At 40.6% G+C, this 15,750-nt stretch overlaps 1 protein-coding gene across 2 annotated transcripts in view; it reads right to left on the minus strand.

Moving 5' to 3' along the window:
* The window catches only part of TMTC2 (transmembrane O-mannosyltransferase targeting cadherins 2), a 390,967-nt gene that overhangs the window by 231,575 nt on the left and 143,642 nt on the right, over nucleotides 1-15,750 (minus strand). The window contains exon 2 of one of the 2 annotated variants that reach the window (XM_041738922.1): nucleotides 4,151-4,721. The exons of the other annotated variant lie outside the window; for it this stretch is intronic. Within the exon in view, the coding sequence (XP_041594856.1) occupies nucleotides 4,151-4,721 (571 nt within the window). The remainder of the gene's footprint in view (nucleotides 1-4,150; nucleotides 4,722-15,750) is intronic. 2 annotated transcript variants of the gene reach the window in all.

Below are 15,750 nucleotides of genomic sequence, written 5' to 3' on the forward strand. Positions count from 1 at the left end.
CTACTATGTGCCAGATGGTATGCTAGATGCCAAGGATAACATGGAATGCTGACGCTAAGAACTAGGAACATTAAAGAATCTTGTTGAAGATAGTTACAAACACTCATTTTGTCCATGCACATTTCTGAAGATTTTATATTTGGTGTTTTCTTATAAATCTCCCTAAACTACTGACAACTGCATCACTGTACTATTTCATGTCATATTAACCATATTATTTGCTAAGTCATTCTCTCTCAATAAGCACTTATTATTAAGTTAAACACGTCTGTGTTTTTAGCACATTCAGAATAGTGCCTACCACATAAAGACTATGTGTTTATTAAATACTTATCTATAATACACCAGGTCCTTACTATTTTTCACATTCTTCAAAGAAACAAAAAACTTTCCTACTTCCTTTGCAGAACCGTGAAAGCCTTTTATATAATACGGACGTGTACATCACCCGCATGAATCTTAGTAGTAAAAAAAATGACAGCCAAGAATTCTGGCCAAATTCAGCCATCCCAAGGACTCAGTCTGGCCCAAACAGGGTTTGTTTCTAAAGTAGTAACCAATATTAAATAACGATAAATGTCATCTAAAAAGCCAGAGGTCTGTCTTCTTAGAAAAATCTCCAACTGTCCCAAACTCAAACCTGGATTTTCTTATTGCAATAACAGAATGAAGAGAAACCCTAGAGGTGGGAATACTCTTGCTTCCACCAGCAGGGCCCTTCTACCTGACCCCTATCCACAGTTGAGTTTGGGGGCCAGGAACTTTTAAGAAGTACGGAACCGAAACCAACACTGTGAAGAAAGCAGCTGAGTGTGATTGCTATGAGAAAAACCATTACTGACAAAACTATCAAAAAGGGGAGCCTTGCCCCTCCGGTCCTAATAATTTCCAGCTTTAAGAGGACCACCATTTTGGGTTTTGAGTTCTTGGCTAGTTCACTGGTTTGCATAACAGAGTTAAACATTTGTGCACTGGAGTTTTCTGTTTTATTATATAAAAGTTATGTTTTAATAGGCCAGGGAAGTTTATTTCATCTGGCAAACCATGATGTAGAGTTAATTGGTAAGATATTTAAGATGATTTACTTAAGGTTGAAAAGGACCTTCTAAAGTCTTTTAATTCACTTTCTTCAGCATCTCTTCTAACTCACTCCAGGCATAAAAATCTATATATTATAAAGACAGAAGATGGAATTTTCTATAACTTCCATATGTAATCTATGCCAGTGTTTACAAGCCCCATAGTCATAAAATTCTAAATGAAAGTTTTTGCTTAAATATTCATGCTTCAGTTTTAGTCAATTCCTAATTCATATGCTTTCAAAACCACACTAAGACTAACAGAAGTTTATCTGTTGGCCTTCCCTTCCTTAAAATAAAGAATTACAATTTCCACTGATATTTCTTTCTATTCAACTAATATGTATCAGGTGTCTTCTGCACACTGGGCACCCAGCTCACACTGGATGCCCCAGCTCACACTAGACGCCCCACAATTTCATATAATCCTCACAATATCTCTAACAGAGAAGACTAACCATTTCCAGAAAAAGAAACAAGTCACTGACCTAGCCCAAGGCTACTCAGTGTGAGTTAATATTTGATTCCATACTATTTCCTTCTCTTCTAAGTAAGTCATCTCACTTTACATCTATTCATTCACCGTCATACCTCCAGACAGTAAAATCAACACCAAACACACACAGATATGTGTTCTAGTTCTAGCGATCCTATCATTTTCTGGGCGACCTTCACATCTCTGGTTCTCCACACCTTAGCTGGAAATAAAGGGACTGGCATAGATGGTCTCTATGGCACCAAAGGGACTGGCATAGATGGTCTCTAGGGCCCTGTGCAAATCTATACATTCTTTTACCAAAAGGTTCGCATTAAAGCTCATTGGCCCAAAATCTGAGAATGAAAGAAAGAGTGGACTTGAGATAGCAACTCTCAGATGAAGGGTTTCGCTGCCCTGACTACTTCCCCTGCCCATAAGCAGTGGCTGCCAGGCAGTCTAGGCAAGTTTCCATCTGGAAACTTCTCAGGACACTGAATCTTCAAAGTGTTAAGTCCTTTCCCACGGCGCGGACTTCACACTCTCCACTGCTAGGAGTTCCATTGCTGGTGACATTTCTCATTTTCTTAAGCAGGATGCTGAGTTACATTTTAATTCCGAATAAACAAAGAATACTTTCTTATTAGGGGTATGTCCCAAAGATTGTATGGGACACAGTTATAATAAGGTTCTCTCTTAGCAACTCCGTCCTTGAAAATACACCTAAGTGTATTTAGTTCCCTAAGGAACTAAACATTTCTTAGAAAGGAACTTCAGAAGGTCCCAAAAGCAAGTCTGGAATTGATCTATCGAAATCATTTCCTTATTCATGAGACAGTAAAATGGAAATTCTATAGGATATCCAACCACATAGTTTATCAATGCACGGTCTTGAAACACCGAGCATCTGCATCCTCAAGCAGGTCTCTCTCCCCACAGGACAAGGACCATGATTTATGTGTATTCCTATCTATTATTTCCAGTAAAACAAGAAACCTTGCTATTGTTGTTGATACAGTTTTAAAACAAAAGATCAAAGATTTCTCTCCCTAAATCTCTCTGAAAGAATAATTAAAATTGATTTGAAGTTAAGAGTTTGGCTTTCAAACCATGTTGTTTTTAGGCATCTAACTCGACCTAACCAGTTTTCTTTTTTTTTTTTTTTTTAAGATTTTATTTATTTGACAGAGACAGAGCGTGAGCACAAGCAGGGGGAGCAGCAGGCAGAGGGAGAATGAGAAGCAGGCTCCCCACTGAACAGGGAGCCTGATGTGGGACTTGATTCCAGGACCCAAGCCAAACGCAGACACTAAACCGACCCATGCAGGCGCCCCCTAGAGTTCTCCTTTAAAGTTTCAGCATAAAAAATAAATAAATAAAGTTTCAGCATATAACTGAAATCACAGCACTTTGAGCACTAGATACTTGAGTTCTGACTCAAAGGCTATGCTTTCTTGGAGAACAGAAGCATAGCAGTGATTACCCTACCAACTAAGTGAAAAAAAGAAAAAAAAACAGTCATTTAAAAATAATAATAATAATAAGCATGTCTATTTCCCACCATTTTTTCTTTACTTCAATTTCTTCCCAATTTGATTTTAAATAAAATTGAGAAGTGAGGGCAGGGGTGGGCAGGGAGAGAAAAGCCCAAGCTAGAAAAATTGATGGCTTTTCTGATCAGGGTAACTATCCAAAACCATTAATTCCTCACTTAAAGTGTCCAAAAGGAAGGAGAAACTGGCCTGCAACATGACCAAGATTTGCAACACTGGTGGAGTTCCCCCCTTAGACTAAAGGCAAAGCATGGGGTAGGGGGGTTATTATGAATGAGAGAGAGTGGGGAAAACAGGAAGGAGGGGGTTTCTCAACATACCTTTGCCCAACGCCCTCCCCCAACACACTAGCCAAAAAACTGGTGCTCTTCAGGTCTATGGGATCTAAAAGCGCTTCTGTGACCTTCAAACAACATTGCATTTGAAACCACTCGGGATACAGAAGAGGAAATATTGAGCCCTGAGGCAAAGGTCTTAATTGGCCTCAGGGCAAAACTTATAATAACCTCTTTCTGTTTTGACTCTTCTATTCTTATTCACTACAAGGAAAAGGTGAAGATGATTCATTGTTGAGGAATCCCAGTCCCCAGTCCACTGCAGAGAAGGGTTGCTTTCCAAAGTCAGATCAGGAAAAGCACTATTCACAAGGGCAGAGGATTTCCCCTCCACAGAGTCATGCATCTGGCTCTATTATCCGCTCTGACATTTTTGCAAATACACTTTATAGGCGATTTGCCAGATTACAGAGCGTTTGGGCCGAAATAACGAATAAAAAAAATAACCAATAAAAGTGCATAACCTTTGCAGGCAAAACTGTCCTTCTCCCCCCTTTGAAAATAAGGTAAGAAACCCAAGAAATAAAACAATCGGTGTGTGAGTAGGGAAAGGTCAGGAGGGATGCTTTGCCTTATAGAAGATCAAAATGGAATTTCTTCTCGATTTCTCTTTGAAGAGGAACACGTTTGCTTTTTTAAATGGGGCAGAAGGAGCAGGCCGGGGGGCTGCTCGGTAAAGCCGGTGCCCAGGTGCCAAGAGTCACTTACTTTGCAGATGGCAGGTAAGATCTGCTTCACTTTCAGCCTGTGAAAGACAAAGACATCATAAACTGCGGACACGGCCAGCACGGTCACCCCCTGCTCCTTCCACAGCATGCTGCATCCTGCGCAGAGGCCCGTCCCCAGGAACCAGCCCCACGTCCTGGCTGAGGAGCCTCTGGTAGAGCAGTGCTTAATGTAGCAAAGCAAGGACAGGAGGAAGAAGAGGCTGGCCCCGACGTCGGCCCGGCCCACGATTCCTGCCACGGCCTCCGTGTGGATGGGGTGAGAGGCGAACAGCAGGCCAGCCATGAAGGTCCAACATCCGTCCCCAAGGAGTGTCTTCGAGAAGCTCGTGAAGACCCCGGTGACGGCCGCGTGCAGCAGGACATTGACCAGGTGGTAGCTCCAGGGATCCAGGCCCCCGACGGCATGGTTCAGGCGGAAAGAAAGCGTGCAGAGCGGCCGGTAGGACTTGTGGCTGCCGCTGTGGGTTAGAAGAGTCCCCCAGAAATCATTGTAGAAAATGTGCGTCCACGGAGTTTCTGGGAGAAGGTCCTGGTTCGTCTTGATAGCACGGCTAAAAAACAAAATGTTTTTTTTTTTTAAGAGAAAAAAAACAAAAACAAAATCGAACATAAACTACAGAAAGAAAACAAAAAAGAAAAAATAAATAGTTGACCCCTGACCTACCTGAGGGTTAGGGGTGTCGACCCTTATGCAGTTGGAAATCCAAATATAACTGGACTCCCCAAAAGCCTAACTAACAGTCTACGGTTCACAGAAGCCTCACCGACAACATGAATGGTAGATTAATGTATATTTTATTTGTTGTGTTGTATACCACATTCTTAGCATAAGGTAAGCTAGAGCAATGTTAAGAAAAATCACAAGGAAGAGAAAATGCCTTTATAGCACCGTTATTTGTTGAAAAAAAAAAAAACCTATGTATAAGTGGACCCATGCAATTCAAACCTGTGTTGTTCAAGGGTCAACTGGACGTGACATTGCTAAGACACTGCCTTTCCGGAAGCCGTTGTCCTGTGTATGATGGGATTCCAGGTTAATGCAAATGGGCCTTATGGAAGGCTTTCCATACAGATTGAATTCCGATCCTCCCCCTAATGCTTACCAACACTACAATGAGGGCTGTATTTCTTCTCAAAATCTGTTTGTTTGAATGCAAATGCATTTGAAGAATAACGCAGTTTCTTTCAGACTTACTGCAGCAATTGTCAAACAACTGCCCTAAAAATCATGTGCTACACCAGCTAAAAATGCAGATGACAGGCAACAGGTTGATGTGAGTTCTGAGAATCTGCATTTTCTAAAAGGCACAGTCCAAGTGATACTATTGATCACGTGGTGCAAGAGATCTGCTTAGAGGCAGCAGGGCTCCCTCCTAGAAATGAACTTTGGATAGACTATCTGGGCCCAGAGCAAAGCTTCCCATACATATAAATCACTGGGCGTGGGGATTGTTAACAGGCAGGTGCTGTCAGTAGGTTTGGGGAGGAGCCAGAGATACCACAGCTCTAACAAGCTCCCAGGTGATGCTGATGCTACTGGTCCTTGGCCACACTCTGCATAGCAAGGGAGAGCTGGAGAGGCCAGAAAGAATGTCTCTCCCCCCATCCAAATGTTTCCCTTTCCCCTTCATTCTAGAAAACTTCAGCCGTTCCCTCCCTGAATTCTTACAGGATTTACAATCATCTCTACCAAGTGCCTTGTGCCCTGCTCTTGAGAATTAGTAACTCAAAAAAAAAAAAAAAAAAAAAAAAAAACCAACCAAACAAACAAAAAAAAGAATTAGTAGTTCCAGGTTTGCATGTCTGGTATCTCCAAACAGACTTCAAGGAAGAATAACCTAGCATTTGCTGAGAGCTTGCTTTCTACCCTGGACTCAAATAGTCTCCTTAGCTTTATCTTCTTTAATCCTTAAATGACAAAGTAGATATTATCTACATCTCTCAAGTAAGCAAATTATGGTTGAGAACCAATAATGATTTCCAAAATCACACAGTTGGCAATAGCAGGGCACAGTCCCCTGGCTCGTGCTATTTCCACTCTGTTGGGATTCCCAAAATGTGATCTACAAAGCACTGCAAGTGTATGAGAAGATACACAGGCAAACCTTGTAAAAATGTTCATGGTTATATTTATTTTAATGCATATTTGAAAGGAAATTTAATTATCAAATCAAAGCTGGATTTCATAGATGTTTGCTCAGAATTAAGCTGTTAAAAATTAAAAAGTCAATGTAGAGACAAATATTAAGGAATCAACAGGGCTAGGATATGTGGACAAGGCACAAATGTTGGCATGGAATCATTCAGCGTGGTGGGTCCCTGCTCTCTGCCATTAAACCTTCCAGAGAACAGGGTGACATCTTGACTATTTTGTTCCCTTAGGCCATCTCTGTATTTACAGAACACATGTGTCAGAAGGACAGAGAAATGGCATAGTCAAGACACATACTCCATAAAGGGAAATCTTGCCTACTCTGATATCAGGGCTTTGGAAGGGGTGTGGGCATCTGTGTAGCTGGAGAGTATATGACAAAAAGCTGTTTGATGACTTTTACCTTTAGCTGTTCCACTAGTTTAGCCTTTGACTGTGAGGCAGGTATGGTTAAGGAAATCTCGATCTGAATATGACCAAAATCCAGGATAGAAAAGCCCTGGACTGAGAGGAAACATGCCTGAATCACAGCTCTGTAATTTACCTGAGTGTCTTCCAAAATAAGAAAATGCAACAGATTAAGAAACCTATCCAAGGTGACACAGCCAGTAGAAATAATAGTATTCCAGTTGGATAAAGTGATGGGGCAATACTGGTTTCTATCTGCTTCTCTAAATTGCTTCCCAATTAACCTCTCTGAGCTTCGGTTTCTATGAGGATAATAGTTGTTTTCTTTTTTCAAAGATTGATTTTATTTATTTGAGAGAGAGAGCGTGCTCACATGCACACAAGTAGAGGGGTAGAGGTACAAGGAGGGGGAGAGGGAGACCCCCACTGAGTGGGGAGCCCTATGTGGGGCTCAATCCCAGGACCCCAGGATCCTGATCTGAGCCAAAATCAGACAGTTCACCAACTGAGTCACCCAGGCACCCCTGTGACAATAATTTTACCTTGAAAGCTGTTAACAAACACTTGTAATTGTTCATTTATCTTCTTTGTAGAAAAGCAAAGAACGCTGTCTTGCCAATACAAGAGTGTTCTGGAGACCTAGTACAAATGACATCTAAGCTCTGTGAGCTGCTGTTGTTATTATTCAAAAAGACTGGGGTACAGTGTTCAAAAACTATCTTATTAAAATCACCTTGCTGGGGCAGCTTGGGTGGCTCAGCGGTTGAGCGCTGCCTTCAGCCCAGGGCATGATCCTGAAGACCCAGGATCAAGTCCCGCGTCAGACTCCCTGCATGGAGCCTGCTTCTCCCTCTCTCTCTCTCTCTCTCTCTGTTTCTCTCATGAATAAATAAATAAGATCTTTAAAAAAATAAAATAAAATAAAATCACCTTGACTCACGGTCTCTGAAATTCGATGCAATTAGGGGTTAGAAATTAAAACCTATCAACAGCAGTTGATGACTCTTTTTTTTTGAGCCAAACACCATGCTAGTCCTTCCAAATAAATTATCTACTCACGAGAACTAGTTGACTCTTCTAGATGCTCAATAAAAAGGCTAAAGTTCTATTAAAATCATGTCTTTAAAAATATTCAACATGAAAAAAAAAATTCAACATGGCAGAGATAGCTGTTCCCCTCTGTCTGTTCTCCCCTTTCCCAGAATCACAGATCTGTACTTTTCAGCTGGGTATGAGGTCACCTGGAAAAAAAGACTTCATTTCCTATCTTCCCTTGCTGCTAAATACAGTCTTGTGACTAATTTTTGACCAGTGGAACACAAGCAGAATGCTATGTGCTACTTCTAGAAAGTGTCCTTTAAATTAAAAAAAAAAAAAAAAAGCAAGCTTAGCATTCTTCTCTCCCTCCATGACTCTCCCTCGTTCTTGCTGAAGCACAGATGTAACAGCTGGAGTTCCAGCAGCCATGTTGGCCCATAAGGAATCCTTAGGAATGGAAGTCACACCCAGCAGAGAACAGCAGTAAGACTGAAGAAAACTGGGTCCCTATTACGGTAGACCGTACCAGCCCTAAGCTAACCTCCTGATTTTGTATGAGAAATAAATCACTATTTTGTTTAAACTGTTGGATTTTGGGTGTCAGGTAATAGCAGCTGAACCTAGTCATCAGTGAAATCCTCCATTAACAGAAGACCCACTATATCACCGTGGTTTGATTTTCCATATTTATTTTTATTTTTACAAGTCTCCGTGTATCGACTGTGTATTAAACGAATTTCCATATAAATTGGCTTTTAAAATATTAGAAACAGATGTTACTCTGGATCCATTAAATTAAAACACCCTGCTTTGACATTCATCAAGAGTCTAACCCAGAAGTAACTGCTTAAGACTTGATGGGTTATAATTAAAATTTAAAAGAAATATGAAAAACTGCCAAACAGTGTTGTCAGAAAGAGCTGATTTCAAGCAATTCAGAATGAAAAGCCAACTGGCCTCTACTAACCATTAACCGTGATAGTGATGTGAATTTCTCTAATATCAATGCAGAAATGCACACACTATCATCGTCGGGGCAGTAGAAAGTTCGATAGAGAAGCATTTTGGGAGAAGGCTCTGCTAACACAATGAGGAAGGCTGGGGAGCATATTTTGTTCAGGACCATATCTCACCCTTTCACTGGCAGATCCAGAGAGGATAGAGAAGGCATGTTCCCCAAACCAGGATTTCTACATGCTATTAGTTCAGCATCCTAATCGACTCTGCAAAGACTTTCTCAGGAAAAAAGCACGCCTACTCTTAAAAAGCTATACAAAGTTGCCTGAACTTCTTATACTTATGGCAATGAATCTAGTAATCTGTAGCAGCCAGCAAGCTATACTATACATCTCATTGTCACAAAACAAGGGCTTCAAAACAAAGAATTAACAAATCTCATAATTACACCAGGAGAGAAAACTTCGATGAGCCGCAGCCCTAAATTTATACCGTCGAAAAACAACTTAGAGGGCAGTTTACTGGAACAAAAGTGGAAGAGCAAAGGAACATCTTACCCATGTGCAAAACACATTACACTAAGGGAGACTTTAGCATGAGAAAATTCTGATGGGTGTTATCTGGTTAGGCAGGTTTTTATTTAACCGATGAATATTATGGCAAAGGAACATGAAATAAGACGAAATTGTGCTGGGCTTTAGTATATAAGTCATGTCACACATGCAAGTCAGTGATAAGGGATGCATTACGCATCCCTCACATCATATTATGAAAAATACGAGCCAAGAGGGCTTTAATAGAATCTAAATAATCTGCCGGCAAAATGAGAAGGTAGCCATTCAACACCGAGCATAACTGATTTTCAACCATTTGCATTTTCTTACAAGAGTCCAAAATGGAAAGAGTAAAACCTCTTCTGCTATTTCTCAGCTAATGAAAAACCTCAACTCCAAACAAAACTTCAGGCTGATATAATTCCTTAGGTTACTGCTTGTGAATTGGTGTTGAAAATTCAGGGAGACACTAAAGAATTAGGAAATTTTCCACTCTGGGAAAGGTGAAGAACATCGGAGCAGCAGATGTGAAAAAGAAACAACTGCAGGCAGATCTCTCCAGAGAAAACATGATTGACTGTCTTTTGAAGCCAAAAGATCCAGTCCCTCGAGTCTTCAAGGAGGTCTTAACCTGTTCCAGTCTTGTTCATTTGTGGCTCTTTGTTTTTGCTGCCTTATGATCTTTCCTTTTGGAAATGTTGACGAAGGCCAACACTATTATAAAACTGATGAATGGTGTGACACTGCCCTCCTAACTGTCCTTGGGTGTGTTTCTCTCCCTGCCATTTTTTCTGTCCATTGACCTTTTCAATCACAAACACCATAAATGATGACCATTAGTCCCTCAGAGCAGAAACAATGCTTCCCTTTTTCGAATGTCAAATGGCACACGCTTCCAAAGTGCTTTCAACTGTTCAACTGAAAGGTAAGTAAAGGCCAAACTTTTCATTAAAAAAAAAAAAAAGAAGAAGAAGAAAAGAAAAGAAAAAATTCAACTGATGGGTTGAAATTTGTTCTACAAAAGAGTGAGGGAAAAGAATGGCCTTTGCTGCCCCTGCCCTGCTTCAGGGCCATCCAAGGACACCTGTCTCTGCCCCGAAGGTCAGTGAAATGCAGAAGGTAATAAAATTGACTCCAGAGCCAATGAAACTAGAATCTTAAGGTGACCTCAGTTTTCTCATCTGTAAAATAAGGATAACTGTGCTTGCCCTATGGGATCATTAGGAGGAGTAAATTAGTAAGCAAAAAGTAAATTGTTCTACGTAATATAACACGTATATGTAACATAATAAATGTAATAGGTTAGCTGCTCTCGTTGTTAGTATTATTACCTTCAACACCAAATAAGTGGTGCTACCCATCAGTGCAAGCACTGTGTGTACAGCCTTCAAAATCTATGGATCACGGTCATGAGCCTCTCACTTAAAATTCCACTAAGCTTTAATGACACTCTCAAGATAATAAGCATTTATGAAATGTCATCTTTCATGAGGTCATGTCAGCACACATGAGGCTTCTGCATTTGCTCCTACCTTTTTGGCCACCTCTTTCTACCTCTCCTTGGCTAGCATCTCCTTCACATTCTGGAAGGTGGATGTTTCTGTCCTGGTCTGTTCCCTGACCTTCTTTCTCTCTACATTTTCCACCTCTATGGCCAATCACCTCCGACACTCCAACTCAAGAGCTGCCTTCTCCATCAATGCCTCCAACCTACGTGTTGCTCGTGAGCCTCCACCTCCAACTGCCCAGCTGATATCCAGACCTGAATGGAAGGAAGAGTAATGAAATCTTGGTTCCTTTACTGCCACCAGGAGGACTGACCAGCTTTGGCCAGCTGGCCTCCCTAAAGCTCAGCATCCTTACCTGTCATGGGAAGATAGTAACAATGCTTCTCAAAAGCTGTTGTGTTGAAGATCAAACAAAGCAATGTTAACCCAAAATGTTTGAAAATTACAGAGCCTTGCGGCACCTTGGGTGACTCAGCTGGTTAAGCATCTGACTTCGGCTCAGGTCATGATCTTGGGGTCCTGGGACAGAGCCCCTTCATCAGGCTCAGCGTGGAGTGCAAAGTCTGCTTTTCTTTCTTTCTTTCTTTCTTTCTTTCTTTCTTTCTTTCTTTCTTTCTTTCTTTCTTTCTTTTCTTTCTTTCTTTTCTTTTCTTTCCTTTTCTTTTCTTTTTTTCTTTTCTTTCTTTCTCGCTCTCTCTCCACAGCTCCTGCTCACTCTCCTTCTCTCTAATAAATAAAATCTATTTAAAAAAAATAGAGTCTTGTGTAACGGATACTTGCTGTTATTTGGAGTCCCTTCTGCCCCTACTTAAAAGTGTCCTGGGTTTTGGCTTTTTGTGGGTTTTCTTCAAGAACAGCCCACATTTACTCTCAGTCCATATGGCTAGGGTGAGGCTGCCCTTACCTCCTGATGAAAGATCATCAGATGATTTGACCGATTAGTGTACTCTAATCGCCCATCCTCATTCCTGGCTGTAACAACTGATTTAGCAGGAAGCCAGGTCAATCAGAGTCAAATACAGCCCCGACACTCTACTGAGAAAGAACATCTTTTAAGAATGAGATGAAATCCAAGGGCTGCTTAAGAATTCCCTGAAGACAGAGCCTGCCTAAGAACGAAGCCAACACCAAAGAACCCAAATCTAGGAGACAAAGAGGCCATTCCTACTGCAGCTGGATCCTGTCATGCCTGCAGCTGGCACTCTTAAATAAACCAATAAATGCCCCTTACTCATAAGTTAATTTTAATGGCCATTCTGACATCTACAACCAAAAAAGTGCTAAACAAAACTGCACACTGGAAGTATCAATACTGTTAGTTGTCTTTTTAGTATCTTTAGCTTAGTAAGATTGAATCTATGTCATTTTCCTCACAATCCATCCCCTTTTTCATACAAGCCCTTTATTAAAATACCGTTATCCCTCCAACACTGTCATCAAGGTTGTGCATGCATGAGGGTTCCTTCTCTCTTTGCTCCTACATCCATTTTAAAATTGGTTAAGGATATTTTAACACTATTCCGAACCTCAGAGAAAATCCAACTCGCAAGTTTCTGTTGAATCTGCCTCTTACTCTGTGCTAGTCTCATTCGGGCTTTTATTATTTCCTGCCCGCACTGCTTAGCATGCTTACTAAAACTGCTTGTTCACTTTCCTCTCCTTCGTTAGGCTTAAGTCCCCTCATGGAAGGAATTATGCTCTATGTTTCCTCCCAGTGCCAAACGCATAATAGGTTCACAATAAATATTTGCTAAACTGAAGTAAATAGTCATCCCTGACTGCTTTCTCTCCCTCTTTGATCTACGATACACTTGCTGCAGAGACAGAAACTTCCTGAAATGGAACCTAACACTACTACTCTGCTCCATAAAAATCCCTCATCATGCCCTATTTCTTACCATAATAAACACCCTTCACAGCCCAGCATTCATAACCATCCCCATTATGCCTCTAGGCCAATCTCCCATTCCTTCTCCATAGGCATCTTAATGTCATCCAAACTTCCCAGACTCTAGGCCTTTGCTCAAACCATTTCTTTCCTTCTTCTGTCCGACTGTTCTTCTTCTTCATCCAGTTATATCTGTCCAAATATTATTCAGTCCTCCATGATCATTTGTGATGCCACAGTCTCCCCAAAGTCTTTCCTAGCTATTGTTGCAAATATGCTTGATTTTGACACTGAGTAGAGACACATTCTCATTAATCACATTGACTTCTTGCTATAATTAATAGGGATCCTAAATGGGATGATATGTGGAAGACATTTCGAAAGTTGTAGGAGGAAAAAATGCATTAAAAATGGGGCACAGGTAATTCTAAAATTCCCTCTTCCATCCCCTACTGAAATCACCACCCGCCAAAAAAAGGAATTTTGTCATAAGAAAATTAGTTACTCAAAAAAAAAAAAAAAAAAGGAAATCATTTACTTATTCATATATTCATTTACTCAGTGATGGACTAGACATTGTACAGGGCATGGCAGACAGCAGGGTGAGCAAAACAGATTCATCAACTTTGCGAAACAGCTTAGTAGAGGAGGCAAATAGGTGTACAATTTCACTATAGTATGAAAATACTCCTCCAATGTGAAATCCTGATTGCTAAAGGAGAAGAGAACAAACTCCCAATAGTCTTAGAAGACCCAAAGCTGGGGTACCTGGGTGGCTCAGGTCATGATCCGGGAGCCTGGGATTGAGCCCTGTATGGGGGTCCCTATTCAGTGGGAGTCTGGGAGCCTGGGATTGACCCCCTGTATGGGGGTCCCTATTCAGCGGGAATCTGCTTCTCCCTCTCCCTCTTCCCCTGGCTTGTGCTCTCTCATGCTCTCGCCCTCTCTCAGGTCGGAATAAATAAAATCTTTAGAAAAGCAATAACAACAACAAACAACACAGGTCCACCTCCCTGAGAAAAGCATGTCTACATACATGGAAGGAGTTATGTGAAGGAGTAAGAGGATATTGCCAGGCTGAAGGTCAGTATTTGCAAAGATCATGAGTCAGACAGGAGGTGGTAAGTTTGGGGTCTGAAAAAATACAATCGGTTAGTTTGCTAGAGTGAACAAAGTTTGAGGGATGGAATCACTGGCATTACTCTGTCTTGTACTACTGACCTTCGTGAGATGTACGGGAATTTGGCTGGATATCAATCTCCCTAATGCTCTTTGGATTTGATGCAGTCATTGTCTTGGTAGAACTTGCTTTATTTATTTCCCCAACCACTGTTAGCTTTTAAGAAATAGAAAAGCATCTAATTTATCTTTTGGAGCCTAGCACACAGTAGGCATTCCATGTGTTTCTGATGAACTGAATTCCAACTAGAAATGATTGGGATTGATAAGCTGCACTGACCTTTTAGAAAAATTCTTTGGAAAATTCTTCATTGTTTTACGTATATAAGAAATTATCACTTTCATCTAAAAGTAGTTCACTCACTCTGGGCACTAACCTCTGCTCATTCAATGATAATTAACTGTGAAAAAACCATCAGGTTAATTGGCTTACCCAAATGTCTTTGGCATCCATTTGCCACTTAACCTATAATCCCTTCATTAGAGTCCCTCTTTAGGGATAAGCCATTATATTTAGAAAGCTCCAGTTAATATGTAAATACTTGTCTAACAGGAGAGGGGAATGAGAAACACCATAACATTGAGAGCCTGTCTCAGTTTGGAGATAAGCAATGTATTTCAGATTCCTTGAGGAACTTAGGGTAAGGCAAATAAATCTCAGTGTCTGGGTGCTGGACTAGTGGGAGCAGTGTTAGGTTGCAAGGTCCCAGGAGAAATAGTTTTGGGATGAATTTATCATCATACCACATGTAACACATTACTACACTTGCTTGTTTCTATCTTGATCTCCCCCTACTAGACTAAAATCCTTCCATGGCAGAGATGATGGCTTCCTAAACAACTGGCACTTAAAAAAAAAAAAAAATTTTTTTTTTTGAATTGCCACCCTGTAGATGTTGAATGAAAAGAGGCTGCTGGGAGTAATAAAAGGCCTGTTGTCAGACATCCAAGGGACAGGGCCCTCGAGTAATTGCTTGCTTTGTGCAAAGTAAGTCTAAGAATGCTCAGCCTTGTTACTAAAGGAACATTCTTCGTGGACCCTTCTTCCATGCCTTTGGGAGTTTTTCCTATGAGCAATAAAGGAGCTTTATGAACTTCATCTAACATAGCAATGCTCCCCTGCCCCGCCCCCAATGCCCTCCCCTCAAAAAAATAAAAAGAAAAGGAAAGGAAAAAAAAAAAAGAAAAGTAAGTTTTTATTTCAAACTAGTCCCAACTGCAAGTGACCTACGCCCAGAGCTGCTAGACATTCACTCTCCTAGACTTTCCTCAGATGAGGTGGCTTCTTCCCCAACCAAGTCCAAAGTTTGCCCAGATACCTGTTTCTGTTATGGGCAGAAACTGTGGAGAAGGAAACTTGGTTCAATATTTTTCAAGTATCTATGATTCCTCAGATAAATCAAAACTGTCATTTTCAGAATTCCTACGGGAAATATCCAAGAAAAAAAAAGTGTAAGTGATCCTGAAAAGCTAATTAATAATCCATTTGGAAGAAAGATGTTCATTTCCAAATTAAATGGTCAGTTGCCTAAACATGTTTTTTAAAGTATTTATATGGAAAGCACTTTACGAGATTAGAGCAAAAACTAACAGCTTGAGAGTATCAGGAAAACCACACTCCAAGCATTTCACTTCACTGATTAAAAGAATCCTCTACCTTAACATTAGCTTCTTAACGCCTTAAAATATTTGCAGTACCTTGCAATTCGCATGATGAAAATATTAATATTTTTCTACATAATTGTTCACTGTATTCATATCATGCCATCCTGACATAATAAAATATTATAGTCACAACTCACCTCCTCCACACTGTACTAAATTCAATCAGAGTCTCAACTTTAAAGCTTAAAGAAAATATCCTGATTCCACTTTTTTAAGTCTTGAAATTAGTAC

Source organism: Vulpes lagopus, chromosome 23 (genome assembly GCF_018345385.1).
Source record: "Vulpes lagopus strain Blue_001 chromosome 23, ASM1834538v1, whole genome shotgun sequence".
In the NCBI taxonomy this organism is placed as follows: domain Eukaryota; kingdom Metazoa; phylum Chordata; class Mammalia; order Carnivora; family Canidae; genus Vulpes; species Vulpes lagopus.